The following is a 15033-nucleotide window of genomic DNA, read 5'->3' as shown; positions in this document are numbered from 1 at the left end:
TTCTGCTCAGATCATGATCTCAGGGTCATGAGATCAAGCCCCGAGTCAGGCACCACGCTCAGAGGGGAGTCTGCTTAATAGTCTCTCTCTCCCTCTCCCCCACATCAAATAAATAATCTTAAAAAAAAAAAAAAAAAAGATGGACCATACTAAGGGTGCCTGGGTGGCTCAGTCAGAAGAGTATGCGACTCTTGATCTTGGGGTCATGAGTTCAAGCCCCACATTGGGTGTAGAGATTACTCAAATAAATAAAGTTTAAAGGGGGTGGGCACCTGGGTGGCTCAGTCACTTAAGCACCCAACTCTTGTTTTTGGCTCAGGTCATTGATCTTAAGGTTGTGAGATCGAGCCCATGTCATGCTCTGTGCTCAGCACAGAGTCTACTTGAGTTGTTCTCTTCCTCCCCCTTTGCCCTCCCACCTCTCCAAAATAAATAAACACATCTTTAAAAAAAAAGAGACCTAATTGAAAATCTGCTTCTGTGAAAACCTCTCCATTTATCTGCAACAGAATTAGTCATATCCTTGTCTCATGCCTGAAATAGTGGAGGAACTCCAGAAGAGCCTTCTTGATAAACTAGTTCTCTTCTTGGAAAACTAAAACGTATTTCTATTCACGTCAACCAAGATTTGAGTGCCACGTCTGTGCCAAGCACTGTGTTTAGGTCCTAGGAACACAGATGTGAATAAAACAGTCTCTCTCCCATCAATGGGTCACAATCTAGTAATAAGGAAAGATGTGCAGTCATATGATCATGATACAGGGCAGCAAGTACAATAAAAAAAAAGCACATTCTGTGTATGAGATAGAAGATAAGGGGATAATCAGTTATTGGGCCAAGAATATCAGGCAAGACCTCCCAGAGAAATTGGTGTCTGAGCTGCAGTTGGAAAGAAGAGTAGAAATTTGCAAAGCAGACAAGTAGTTGACATTACAGTTGGCAAGTAGGTGGGTATTACAGACCAAGGAAATAGCATGTGGGTTGACTTAGAGGTATAAAGTAACATGCTGCATTCGAGAGATTATGTAGCGGTCAGTTTGGCTACTACAACATGCAGGGATGGGGGAAAGCTAGAGATGGTCACGGACAGACAGAGAGGCAGAAGTCAAGTCTTAGAAGGCTTTGTATTGTACCCTAAGGAGTTTGTAGGACAGTGATCTCTGGGTGCTCCTTGAAATGCCTTGGAACCCTGGGAACAGGGAGGGCATCCAATAAGCTGCTTGGGTTCTGAAAGCCACTGATCAGTTTCAAACAAGAGGGGGACAAGAGCAGAATGCATTTTAGAAAGACCGACTGTGTATAGAGGACAGATAAAAGAACACCCAGTCTAAAGAGAGAAGATCAGTTGAGAAACAACGACAGCGGTCCATGGAGGAAATTATGAAGGCCTGAACTAAGACAGCCCCATGAGAGTAGAAGGGGGAGACCAGAGTCAAGAGCTCCCAGGCAGGGTACACAGAAGGGAGTCCCTGATAACCCCACCTTGAGAGCCAATCCAGGGAGAAGGGGAGGCTAAGGACAGAGCAGAGGTAAGGAGCTCGCCTTGGGATATTGAATGTAGGCGTCTGGCAGACATCCCTATGTAGAGACAGACTCGTGTCAAGGGAAGGCCAGCGCTAGTGACTCATGGAAGACTAGAAGGGGTAGAACCAAGGGAACAGATGAGATCACGATGGAACGAGCACAGAGGGAAAGAACACACCCAGACACCCAGCTTTTGAGGATTGGGCCCAGGAAGACTGAGGGAACAGGTGGATGGAGGCCCATTTAGAGAGGAGGGAGCACAGCTAGAGGATGGGCGTCATGGAAACCTACAGAAGAAAGGATTTTGGAGGAGGAGTGAGCAATCCACAGCCTTGAATGGATCAGAACGATCCCAAGAGATAAGATCTAAACATTATCCTCTGGATCTCACAATCGACAATTCGCCACTAGTGGTAACTGTCAATAGTTTCCGCAGAGAAAGAGCAGCAGAAGCCACATCTCAGTGGCTTGACTGAGAAGGAAGGGGAAAGAGAGGATGGAGCTGCAGTGGGATGCGGAGTCTGAGAGTGAGCAGGATTTGAGCTTGTGTTTTGGCTGAGAGGGAGAAGCTGGTAACAGGCTGGAGAAATCAGGGAAGAGGAGGTAAATAGCACAGCAAGTTTAAGAACAAAAGCAGCTCATACAGGGAGTGGCAAGTAGGTTCAATCTAAGTTTTTCTTCAAGAATTGACCCTTGGGCTATTTGAGATAGGTTATAGGTTGAGGTTATAAAGATTTTCTAGCTCTTGTTTTCACTTCTCTTACTACTAAAAACCCTGTGGTGAGATTTTTTTTTTATTGCCTGTAATGTCAGATGAGTTAATTCCTTGTAAGTAGCGGGGCAAGTTACACAGGTCCCTCCCAGAGGAGCCAGAAGCTCTACGGAGCAGCCCACGGACATCGTCTCACTTTTTTTTAAATTTGTTTCTGGAGGGGCCAATGGGGGTTGTGTGCGTGCCTGTGGCGTTTTTTTCCTCCTTTCCCTTCAGAAAGACCTCTACAATCCTAGCCCTGATTTAGGTGCCTCCCCCCCACCACAGCAGTTGGACCTTACATCTGACAGACAAGATGTAACAAACGTCATAAATAAGCACATCGTGTGATGTGTTCAAAGGTATTCATTGCCTCGAAAAGACTAGAGGTTTTATGCCACTGTTAAAAAATGTATTTTTAAAAGCAGTTGTCCCTCCGATTAGAAGGATTTATTCCCTTCCAAATTCCTGATCCTTTCTAGCGAGTTAAAATAGTTCTTTTGCCATAACGTGCCCTGAATCCTTGTAGCCAGAAGTCCTTTTCCTCCACCGACCCCCTCCAGCCCTCTGTTACTGTCTGTGTCCTCTGTCACGTGCTATCTCGCCCCAGAGTTACCTTTCTCAACACAACTTGCCTCAGAGCCGCCTCGTCAGGGACATGAACTGAGCCTTGAGTCCTTGCTGGCTCCACGGTGCCTAGCACAGTGCCTGCCCCTAGAAAAGGCCCCGTATGTTGAGTAAATAAATGTTCTGGGATCTGAAGGAGCTGAATATGTGTCATAAAAGTTCATGATATCAGTCATCGCATCCATAAAGTTTAGAAATTAAGTCGGTTTTGAAATTTCGAGCGACTGGGGAACATCCCAGCTTAACCCTGATTATCGTGGCCCAGCATTAAATATATTCATATTCCTCAAAATAAAAAAAATGGTAATTGTAATTTTAGGAAAAGGGCCAAATCAATGAAAGCCACTGTTTCGGGGATCTAGTGGATTATCTTGGTGTAATTCCTGGCGTCTGGGTTGTTCTATTGTTTGGCAGCCAAGAGCTCTCCAAACGAGATTACACGCCACGCTGGCTAACAGCAAGGGCATCAGACCATGCTTTCGAATTTCCCTTAGGATAAAACCGTTTCTTCTCTAGATGTTAGAAATAGAAGAGTCCAAGCAGCTTGCAGCATATAGGTAATGCTGTGCTTTTATTTCTATAGAAGGCTTAATCAGATCACAGAATTAAATGCCGCTGGCAGTGAAACAAAGAGTGAAATCGCTGGGCTGGATGTCCGGTTTTACCCCTTTGATTCATTTATTTCATCAAACGAAGTACACCCCTGAGCGTGCACCTGCCGCATAGTTGGCAGTTTTCGAGTGGAGACCACGACCATGAGTCCACACACTGGAGGTTCGCTTCTCAGTTTGAGAGCGAAGAGCTGCAGGAAGACACTCGGTAAACTGTCAGAAGAGTGGAAAGATAATAGTCCTTGTTACAACAGTCCTAACCACTGTTTATTAAGAGCCTCCTGGGTGCCCAGCACTGTGCTGAGCACATAATATACCTTATGATTCTGTTAATACTCACAGTGGCCCAAGGTGTCCCATTCTACAGATGAGGAAACCGAGGAACAGAGAGGTTAAATAACTAACACAGAATTTCCGGCAGCTGGAATGTGGAGGAGCTGGGATCTAATCCCATGTCCTGATTCCGAGCCCCTTGTTTTGTCTGCTCTGATGCTTCTCTTCCATAGCAGCGGATTTGAACTCACGAAGCCTTGCGCCTCACTCCACTTTGACCAAGCCCATGCTTTTCCCGCTGTGCTCCCTGACGACCCTCTACAGAGCACAGGCGTGAGAGGCTTGAGGACGAGCCTCAGTTGTAAGATTTTGAGGCTTTGAGGAGCTCTGTAAACTGAGGTCACTGTTCCATCTGTCGGTTGGTGTTAATATCATCGTTTATTTTGATGAGATAACGCAGGGCTCTGTCGCTGCTGTTCTCTAGAGGTCAGCCAGCGGTTCCCCACGACACACCCAAACGGGCGTCAGATCATGCTCACCTACCTGCTGCCCTGGCTGCACAACATCGAGCTGGTGGACAGCAGGCTCCTCCTCCCGGGGTCAAGCCCCAGCAGCCCAGACGATGACGTCAAGGACCGGGAAGGGGAAGTGACCGCCTCGCATGGGCTGAGAGGGAGTGGCTGGGGCTCCCCGGAAGCCACATCGCTGGTCCTGAATAACCTCATGTACATGACGGCCAAGGTAAACTCCGGGGATCCGTGCCTCGGGAACACGGCTCTGTCGTCCAGGAAAACCCTGGGGTTAATCCAACCCTGTGCTGCCAACTCCGGGCAAACCTCACTCACCATTAAGATTCGCACGAATAAATAAATGTAAAGGTCAGATATGTTTAAAGAGACCTCTAATAGCGTGCGATCATCAATCATCTATCTCAACTTCCATTTCAACCTCCATAAAGACTAAAGATTCAGATGGCTACCCTAAGGATAGCTAAACACAAACAGAAAAGAATTTTCTCTTAATTCCCATATAGAATTCTTATTGAATAGTGCCAGATAACTTAAGATATACCAAATACTTTTCATGTCCTAGGAGATAGCCTTAAATTCCTGCACAAGTATCGCATTCTGTATTAATCTAAAAGCAAAGATCAAAATATTTTGGGGAAGTAGACATCCTTATCATGTGATGTAGGTAGCAAATCAAATACCATAAATAGAGAATCTGAGTGATGGATTTACTGATGCCCAAATTCATCACATGTTCCTTTTGAATATAAATTTGTTAACATATATTAAATTTGAATAAAGTTAATATCTGTCTATGGAAAAAAAAAAAGAATCACACAAATAGGGCATGGACCGTGGTGATGGCTGCACAGCGATGTGAATGGACTTCATGCCCCTGAACCCCGTGCTTAAAAATGGCAAACTTTATGTTATGTGTGTTTTACCACAATTTTTTAAAGTAATAATGCAAAGAAGAACCCTAACGTATGAAAAATCATGACAACAAGTACGTACATTACTGCTTGGCACGTTGTACGTTGCTGAAACATGGCATCTTTGTGAGGAATGGCCATGTCTCCCCCTTCTCAGGATTTTGAGATGGCCATGACCCTTGTAACAACTTTTAATCAAACATTTTGCACCCTGCCGTTTTCCCCACACGTGCCCCGGGCCGGTTTCTATCTTGTTACAGTATGGAGATGAGGTTCCTGGGCCGGAAATGGAGAACGCCTGGAACGCTCTAGCCAACAACGAGAAGTGGAGCAACAACCTGAGGATCACCTTGCAGTTCCTGATCAGCCTGTGTGGGGTTAGCAGCGACACGCTTCTCCTGCCCTACGTGAGTGTCCCTCAGACCTTCGGGAGTCGCTGCTCCTGTTGTATTTGCAGCTGCAGGTCACGGTGTGCTCTTGGCGCGGAGTAGTGCAGATGTCAGGTTTTGTCAGCCACGCGAATCTCCCAGGAGCTCGTCTCCGTATTACATGAAAGTGTCCTTCTGCCCCTGAGAAGCAGTCTGCAGTGTCCTGGGGACACCTGTCATCCTCTGTCTAAGCCTCTGGACACAGAAACTTAGGAATTAAGGGGTGGATGTTTTCCTAACAGTTACTAAAAGCTGCCTTCTATAAACAGTAGACCCAATACGTAAGAGAAACTTGTAGCACGTTATATTATGACTAATAAAAATGTTTCGTGTTTACATCTAGACGCTCTTAAAAGACAATACAAATGGGGAGTATCCAGGTGTTTCTCTTCAAATGTAGATGGTAGGAGAGAAATAAGCAGAGAGAAATCTTCCTGAGATACATGATATTTAGTGTAGATACATGATATTTACTGTGAGTATTTAAAGGTGATCTGATGGCAGCATTTTTAATTTTTTTTAATTTTTTAAATTTTTATTTTATTTTTTTAAAAATTTTTTATTATGTTATGTTAGTCACCATACAGTACATCCCTAGTTTTTGATGTAGTGTTCCATCATTCATTGTTTGTGTGTAACACCCAGGTCTCCATGCAATACGTGCCCTCCTTAATACCCTTCACCGGCCTATCCCAATCCCCCACCTCCCTCCCCTCTGAAGCCCTCAGTTTGTTTCCCAGAGTCCATAGTCTCTCATGGTTCATTCCCCCTTCTGTTTACCCCCCCTTCATTCTTCCCTTCCTTCTCCTACCGATCTCCCTGCTGTTCCTTATGTTCCATAAATGAGTGAAAATTGGCAGCATTTTTAAAACCCTAACTCATATATGCAACTGATGAATCATTGAACATTCCATCAAAAACCAATGATGTACTGTGTGTTGGCTAACTGAATTGAAATTTTTAAAAAATTTAAAAATTAAATAATAAAATAAAATAATATAAAAAGAAAAGAAAAGAAAAGAAAAGAAAAGAAAAGAAAAGAAAAACCTAGTTGGCATTTGTGTGCTGTTGGTTCTTGTGAGAGATTTTGTGCCGCCCGTTGTGGCTTCCGTGCCTCGGGTTGTACGGTGAGAGCCGCAATAACACAGAGCTTCAATCCAGACTTATTTTGAAAATTTAAAACCCTACAAACAGCTAAAGTTCATTTGTTTCAAGAGGAGTAGAGACTAGCAGGGGACTGGATTCCTTATTTAAACAAAAATAACTAGCAGTTTTTCCCCATGGTTTGTATGAATAAAATTCTTTCTAGATAAGGCCTTAGCTGGCATGCTTTCAGTCGGGAGAGAATTCATGTGCCCCAGGTGTAAGTTTTATAAACTTGGCCCTTAGGGAAGGTGAGGCCTTTAGCATGTGCTCCTGTGAGACTCGAGCGTGCAGAGAGGCCAATTCTAATCCGAGCACTGTGGTTCACGCTGGGAGACCCTGAAGCGCGGCTGTCGGGGTGCTAGCTGCGGGGAGGGACGCGTTCATGGAAAGAACAGGTTACAATCTGGCATTCTTGGGGGTGAGGCTCTGGAAGACGCCCCTTGTGTTGTTTCTTCTCAGATTAAAAAGGTGGCGATCTACTTGTGCCGTAACAACACCATTCAGACCATGGAGGAGCTTCTCTTTGAGCTGCAGCAGACGGAGCCGGTGAACCCCATCGTCCAGCACTGCGACAACCCGCCTTTCTACCGCTTTGCGGCCAGCAGCAAGGCCTCCGCGGCAGCCTCGGGTAGGGGGAGCGCAGCCGGGTGGACTTCTTGTCTTGGATCTCTGGGTGTTTCTTTATGCAGAGCACTGAGGGGATAGGAGTGTATGTGTGTGTTACTTTTTCTTATTCCCGTGTGAACTTGTATTTGAGAGATGGCTTCAGGGGCGCCTGGGTGGCCCGGTGGGGTAAGCCTTCAGCTCGGGTGATGATCCGGGATTATCCGGATCGAGTCCTGCCTCGGGCTCCCTGCTCAGCGGAGAGTCCGCTTCTCCCTCTCCCTCTGCCCCTCCCTCTGCTCATGTCTGCGCATGCGTGCGCGTTCTCTCGCTCTCAAATAAATAAATAAAATATTTTTTTAAAAAAAGATGGTTTCAGAATAGCTGAGACTCTTTAAGGGCATGATCGGTGTAGTGATCATTTTGTAAGGCTGACCATCAGCCCGTGACCCCGTATTGGTGAGCCATGAGCTTTGCACTTCAGGCTGATCCCTGGTAGGACACAGCAGTCACTTAGGAATCTCATTTCTGGACCCTCCTACTTATATCTATGGAATTTTCTTGGCTAAGAGTGTCCCAGGGTTAACTAAAACGCCCCTCAACAGTATGATCACTTTCCATAAATCGGCTTCTCAGCATCATTTTATGAAATCTATAACATCCTCCTCAAGTTCCTTGAAGTCAGCTTCCCTTTGATTTTCCTGATATCATAACTGCCTTCCAATCTGTTTCCTCCGCTGGTCTCTGATGCCCTCTGTTTGCCCTGCACCTGCTGCCAGCGCATGTTCTCGCAGAGAAGCAGTAGCCCAGGGATCAGAAACTCTAGGTACTTGGACTTGCTTCACTAACATTAGTTTAATAACTCAGACGCAGAAATACTACGGCAGCTAGCAGCAGGGTCAGCCACTATAAATAAGCTCATTACCTAAGTGCTCAGGAAGAAAGTGTTTCAAGAATGTTGCAGCCTCACTTTATAAGAGAGTTGAGGAATTTGGTTTAACCATAACAGATGTCTGGGATTCTCCCATTTCAGTGGTGCGGGCTTGGAAGTTTGTTTAGAATGTCTGAGATTGTACAGAAGATGTAAGGGATCTTTCAACCATGAGATTTTATAAGAAATCCTTCTCTGTAATTACTCAAGACCTGGGCTTAACCCTTCCCTGTACATTTTTTTCGAATCCTACCTACAGGAACCACCTCCAGCAGCAACACAGTGGTCGCCGGCCAAGACAGTTTCCCAGACGCCGAGGAGAGCAAAATATTGAAAGAATCTGATGAGAGGTTGGTGCACAAATTTGGCTTAATACCCAGTATAACTTTCAGCAAGAGTCTACACAAGGGAATCAGTAAGAGTTAGTGGTATTTCAAAAATTATACACACACACACACACACGCACACACACACACACAAATTCTTCTTTGCTTTTAGAAACACGAACTGGCCCTGATTCTGCTCTGTATATCCCTGAAGATAACGATTTCTCCCTGAGAAAAGCCAGAGGAGAGAAAGATTAAGAGGCATGTCATCTGGAGGCTGAATTGCACTTAACCGCAGGGCTTACTAAAAACCAGTGGTGGTTCTGCTGGTAGGCGCAGACCATCTGGAATTAGAGGGAATTTCCACGTGAAATTTTCAGATCTCATTGTAGAATGATTACTTAGAGATTGAGTAGTTGCCTTGAGGTGAGTTCTATGAAACGTCATCATTTTTATTCTGTCTTTACATGGTCAAATTTGGTGACCCAACGACACTGCCTTTTCCTGCTAAAAGAAGCCTCTAGTCTCTTCCCATTAGCTCTTTAATGGTATTTCTCTTGCCCCTTTACATTGCCCAGAAGCTACTCATAAATAAATAAAATCTCCATCACTATTTCCGGTAGTTAATTGTGAAGAACAGAGAAACAAAAAGAAAGAAATGGACTCAAATTAAAAAATAAAAATTAGATGGGGCGCCTGGGTGGCTCAGCCAGTTAAGCATCTGACTCTTGATTTCGGCTCAGGTCATGACCTCAAGGTCATGAGATCGAGCCCTGTGTTGGGCTCCATGCTCAATTGGGGAGTCTGCTTAAGGATTCTCTCTCTCCCTCTGCCCCTCCCCCTTGCTTGCGCCCTTAATAAATAAACATATAAATAAATAGAATCTTTAAAAAATAAAATAAACATTAGAATGATTCTCACGGTGTTGAAAATTCCTTAGGCTAACAATTTTCTAGTGAAAACTCCTGGGGAGCCCTTTCACTTAAGAAATTAGTAACAAGGGGGTGCTTGGGTGGCTCAGTCGTTAGGCATCTGCTTCAACTCGGAGTGTGATCCCGGCGTTCTGGGATCGAGCCCCGCATCAGGCTTCTCTGCTGGGAAGCCTGCTTCTTCCTCTCCCACTCCCCCTGTTTGTGTTCCCTCTCTCGCTGGCTGTCTCTCTCTCTGTCAAATAAATAAATAAAATCTTCAACAACAACAAAAAAAATTAGTAACAAGGATGAGATATTCATACAAATTCATAATGGAGACAATTCAGTAGATCAAATAATTGAAATAATTCACTCAACCCATAATGCTTCCAGATGCTTCATGACTGTCCTCAGGATTTCATCCTGTGCACGAGAATATGGCAGGGGCTGCAGGTGGAAGGGTATCTGATGTCAGACGGACTGCCTCTGGAGTTCTGAAGGCTCATTTTCAGGTCGGCCCCTGTCAGATCCCTCAGTACCTCCACTCCCGGGTTGTTGCACTGCCTTTCGGCAGATGCTCTTCCACATGAGCCTTCCTTCAGGCTAAAAGCCCAGACCTAAGATCATAACCATAGACCTCACCCTACCCAGACCTCTGATAAAGGCCTTTCTTTCTTGGAAATGAGTAAAGGTTTTCATGCTCCATACATCAATGACAATACAAGATAATTAACATGTTTTCTATCCGTATTTCTATGGAAAACTTCCTCATGGTAAATAATCACATTATTTCTCTAAAGATATTTCTACTTTCTAGTTGGAGTGTAACATTCTTTATCATTTATTGTCTAGACTGAATTTTCCAATCTTAATTTTATTTAGGGTAGAAAGGTGATGAATTTCTATATATTAACATCTCACTTCAAAGGCCCCTTTGGGACAAGAGTCCTGAGTGTCCTGCCCAAGTTTTTAGTGGTGGCCCTTGGAAGTAAGAGGCCAGTCATCTCTGTAGTATCAAGACCAGAGAACACCTCTAATAGAGGCTTTCTGGTTTAACTCTTGCTCTCCTCCTCTCTCACTGTATCTCTGTTGGCCATTGGAAAACCTGATACAGTTATGTACCCACACTTTTATACATATGCATTTATATCTGGTTCTTTCATAATGGCTGTATCTATTTCTCTATAGCTTTATTGGCCATATTTGTATATATATTCGTATGTATATAACCATATACATACGAATATTCTATCCCAAAGTATACCATTATTCCATTGATCCTGTACTCCATCTGCACGATTTCTCTAATACATTCTCTTTTTTCTATGAAAGTAGGCTGTGCCCTCAGCCTAAAATACCTTATTTCTCTTGAATCTGCTTATTACCCTTCCTTCGTTGTAGACTCCGTCATGTTGATTTATAGGTACTTGTACACATGCTTGTCTCAACCACTAGATTTTCATTCTTGGAAAACAGAGACCATAGATCTCGTATACATATTGCTATCCTTAATGATTAGCCTACTATGCTATACATAGTAGGAATTCTTTAATGTTTATTCAGTATGTGAATGAAAATGGGAGAAATCTCACAGCCCCAGAGATAAGCTGTCCAAACACCATCTGGCCCCTTTCTCCCTCCCTCTTGCTAACCCCATTACAGAAGATAGTTACTTATTCTGTTCTTTACAGTCCTTGTAGACAAAGGGTCTACAGATACAATTGGTCAGAAATACTGACCAGGCTACTGTGTACCCAGCTCCTGGGGGGTACTGGTCACCAAAATACGTTATTGGGCTCCAGGGGGCGCCATGGAGTTGTGCAAAGAACTAGGCCTGATGCCATGTTTTTTCCAGCTAGGTTAATGGTCCTTTGATGTATTTTAGTAATATTTAATACTATCATATCTACTAACAAAAAGTTCAGATAGGCTATGGTACCATTAAAACAAGGGTAAAGGAGTAAGAGCCAAGCTAAGAGGAGAGTAAAATAGTTGTGTCAAAAGTCCTCAAGTCCTAAGAAAAACTACTGAAAGTGAGTATTAACCTAAACTTGAGTTCTTCAAGAGCCAGAGTCAAAAAGAAGAATACAGTGAATTTTAAACTTTTCAGTGTGTAAAAATAAAAACGATTCATGAAAGCTACTAACAGAAACTACCCTTAATAATATTATTTTTTTAAGATTTTATTTATTTGAGAAAGAGAGAGAGGGCAAACACAAGCAGGGGGAGGGGCAGAGGGAGAAGCAGGTTCCCCACTGAGCAAGGAGCCCAATGCGGGGCTCCGTCCCACGACCCCGGGATCATGACCTGAGCTGAAGGCAGACAACTTAACGACTGAGCCACCCAGGTGCCCCAAAAGTACCCTAAATTCAAAGAAGGATTTATCATGTAGGGTTTTTTTAATTAAAGAACAAAATGAACACATTTTTTATTAAAATAGCTGTTTATAGCAGTTTGTAAAATATGCAGAACCATAAGGATTTTCAGTACATCAACCCTTAATAAATGCTTATTTGATAAATTTATAGTTCCATGAAAGGATTTTTCATAAGGAACCAAAGCAATAAGCTTCAAACGTATAAATTTCTGGTGATCTCTGTTGATACAGGGATAGAGATTAATAATCTACAAAAAGTTACCTAAGTATTCGAGCTAGATCAGCAAGTTAAAATTTAGAGACGCATTTTGTCCTTCTAGTTTTTCTCTTATCACAGTGATATTCATGCTATATTTCTTAAGATATGTACCTTTGATGTTAAAAGGCTATTTACTTAATCCTTGAAATTCCTCTACAGCCAAGAAAGCAAAGGAAAATAACAGATTTTAGGAGCCAGTTTTTACTTTTTTTTTTTTTTTTTTTGCCAAGCTTATACTTCACTACACTATGGTTTTGATCTTCTCCAGAGTAAAGAGAACAGTCTGGAAGGGGCTTGCTGCTCTTGGTCATTTTGGCTTCATAACCTCTGCCTAACACTCCTTTCGATGATCTCGAAGGAAAAGAGCATTGTCATCCATTCTATAATTCTTTCCTGCCTGCCCCTCCAGAGCGTGATTACAAAGCCGAGATGTACTGTGTATGGTTCATGAGCTCTCTGTCCCATGGAAGTCTCCAGATATGGAATTCTTCCATCCCCCTGATTATGTTCCTTGCTGAATGAGGTCTGGGCTCTGCCTAGGCTGCTTTTAACTTGGCATTTGTCAGCACAAGTCTGATTAAAGAATGTCTTCAGAAGGTAATAGGTTTGCCACTTTTCTAATTTCATAAGTTCAGTCTGATGTGGACGGACTGAGCAGATGTCCTAGCTGTTCTATGGATTCACAAAGCAGTAACCCAAAAGATATGACAATAATGCTTGAAATACAGAGTTATTAGGGAAAAGATGGCCATGTCAGGAGAAAGAAAAAGCTGCAGCCAACATTGAAGACGTGAATAAAACCAAAGTCATTCTAGTCTGTTACATTTCTGTGTTCAGCAAATCTAAACCGCTGAAGTTCTGAGGATATACACCCAGGACAAGGGAGGGTTCTTAATGGAACATCCAGTACTTTTTCCTAGAGTGTCCCTTTTTCTCCGTACTCTGGAGGACAGCTATAGCCCTACATTCCTCAGTTCTGGAGGGAAATAGAGTGTTCATCTGTTGTCAGTTAAGGCAGAACACCTGTCAGTAATGAAGGGGAACATACCAGCTCTGGTTTGAATTTTCCAGATATTTCTAGATAGCCTTAATTCTTTTTTTTTAAGTTTTTTTTTTTTAACGATTTTATTTATTTATTTGACAGAGAGACAGCCAGCGAGAGAGGGAACACAGGCAGGGGGAGTGGGAGAGGAAGAAGCAGGCTCCCAGCGGAGGAGCCTGATGTGGGGCTCGATCCCAGGACTCTGGGATCACGCCCTGAGCCGAAGGCAGACACTTAACGACTGAGCCACCCGGGCTCCCTGAGATAGCCTTAATTCTTTGCTTTGACTGCACATATATTAAGTAGCTAAAACTTGAACCATTTTATATAAAAGAAATACAAAATTTTATCATCACTTCCCCTCAGCCACCCCCTTGCCCTACATTGTAGGCCTTTGGATGACAAAAATACTTTTGATTTGAAAGCCCTTGGTGCCCTGAAGAGAGAAGGCAAGGCATTCTAGAAATTCAAGGTAGAAATGTAATAACTAATCCCTTACAGTTGGATGTCTCACAGTTTGGGAAATGTTCTCGCATCATTTCTTTTGATTCCCACAACAGCCCCAGTGAAATAAATGGTGAAGTATTAGTCTTATTCTTTTTCAGCAGGTATGGAAATAGGGTCCCCAAGGAGATACAGGACTTGGCCAAGGTCACAGAGCTAGTGAGTGAGAGCTCAGTCCTAAAATCACCTGTTCACCTGCTCGGAGGCAGCATGGCTCTCAAAGCATCCTCCTCCTGCCACCTTCCTGTGCTTGACACTGGCCAAGTTGTGTAACCTTACTCAGCCCCTTTCCTCACCTAGGACCTTTTCCTAAAAACCTTCAGATCATTTTAAGGGAAACTGTAAAGCTGATAAAGTCCAGGATTTGTTGGGAAACCATTTTTGTATATAAATATAGGAATATATATTTAGGTATGAATGTATATAGGAAACCATTTTGTATATAAACCCAATTCTATCAACTTTGACTTAATCAGCAATTATTTACTGACCACTTACCTTATGCTAGGCTACCGTGTGAATAAGGGATTCCGATTATTCCATGTCATTTCCATTTTCTTTCTAAACAAATGCTATTTTCTGGCTCAATTCAAATATCAGCCTTCAAATATTTATCTAATGAAGGCTTGAACCTGCGCTTCTGAGCAAGGGTGACCACTGGCCTTCTCGAGGAAGACAAAATGCTTGGGGTACAATTTTTGCAGTATTCCTTTAGGAAAAGCATCGTTGGAACTCACTGCTAAAAACCCAACCACTAAATAATAGTACGTGTTTATGAGTAACGTGTCGGTATTTTCCAATGGTTGTTGTTGTGTTTGAAGGTTTAGTAATGTCATCAGAGCCCACACCCGCCTGGAGTCAAGATACAGTAATAGCTCTGGAGGATCGTACGATGAAGATAAAAGTAAGTACCAGCAGGTGGTTCAGATGGAATACAGATGGTTGGGGAGTGGAAAATGAGCCTTTTGATCATTCCTCTTCTAATTACTTTGAGACCATAAATATTAAGTAACCACCTAACCCAACTATGCAGGTGAGCATAGAGTCAGCATCTTAAAGGTAATGCAATGAACAAATCGAAATTAGAAAACTTCAAACTACTGCCCAAATCCGTATTTTTATACTCTTGGCATTTTTTTTCCTTGGCGGTGCAGTTGGGGAAAGCCTAGTAAGAAATTGTCCCATTAGAGGACAAACGTTGCGGTTCAGTTTTTCAACCTATCTTAAGAATGGATTTGACCTTTAAGCTCCGTGAGTCAGCTCGCCCAGGGCAGGATCT

The 15033-nt window shown here is 43.2% G+C and overlaps 1 protein-coding gene across 6 annotated transcripts in view; it reads left to right on the top strand.

Annotated features, from left to right (window-relative positions):
- The window catches only part of FRY (FRY microtubule binding protein), a 429999-nt gene that overhangs the window by 341401 nt on the left and 73565 nt on the right, over positions 1–15033 (top strand). For all 6 annotated transcript variants that reach the window (XM_048215644.2, XM_048215641.2, XM_048215639.2 and 3 more), the window contains 5 exons: positions 4271–4527; positions 5488–5634; positions 7261–7429; positions 8595–8685; positions 14576–14658. In XM_048215644.2, the coding sequence (XP_048071601.2) occupies positions 4271–4527; positions 5488–5634; positions 7261–7429; positions 8595–8685; positions 14576–14658 (747 nt within the window). The remainder of the gene's footprint in view (positions 1–4270; positions 4528–5487; positions 5635–7260; positions 7430–8594; positions 8686–14575; positions 14659–15033) is intronic.

This window comes from Ursus arctos, unplaced genomic scaffold (assembly GCF_023065955.2).
Source record: "Ursus arctos isolate Adak ecotype North America unplaced genomic scaffold, UrsArc2.0 scaffold_10, whole genome shotgun sequence".
NCBI classification, from domain to species: Eukaryota; Metazoa; Chordata; class Mammalia; order Carnivora; family Ursidae; genus Ursus; species Ursus arctos.
This window is presented reverse-complemented; position numbering and strand designations above follow the sequence as displayed.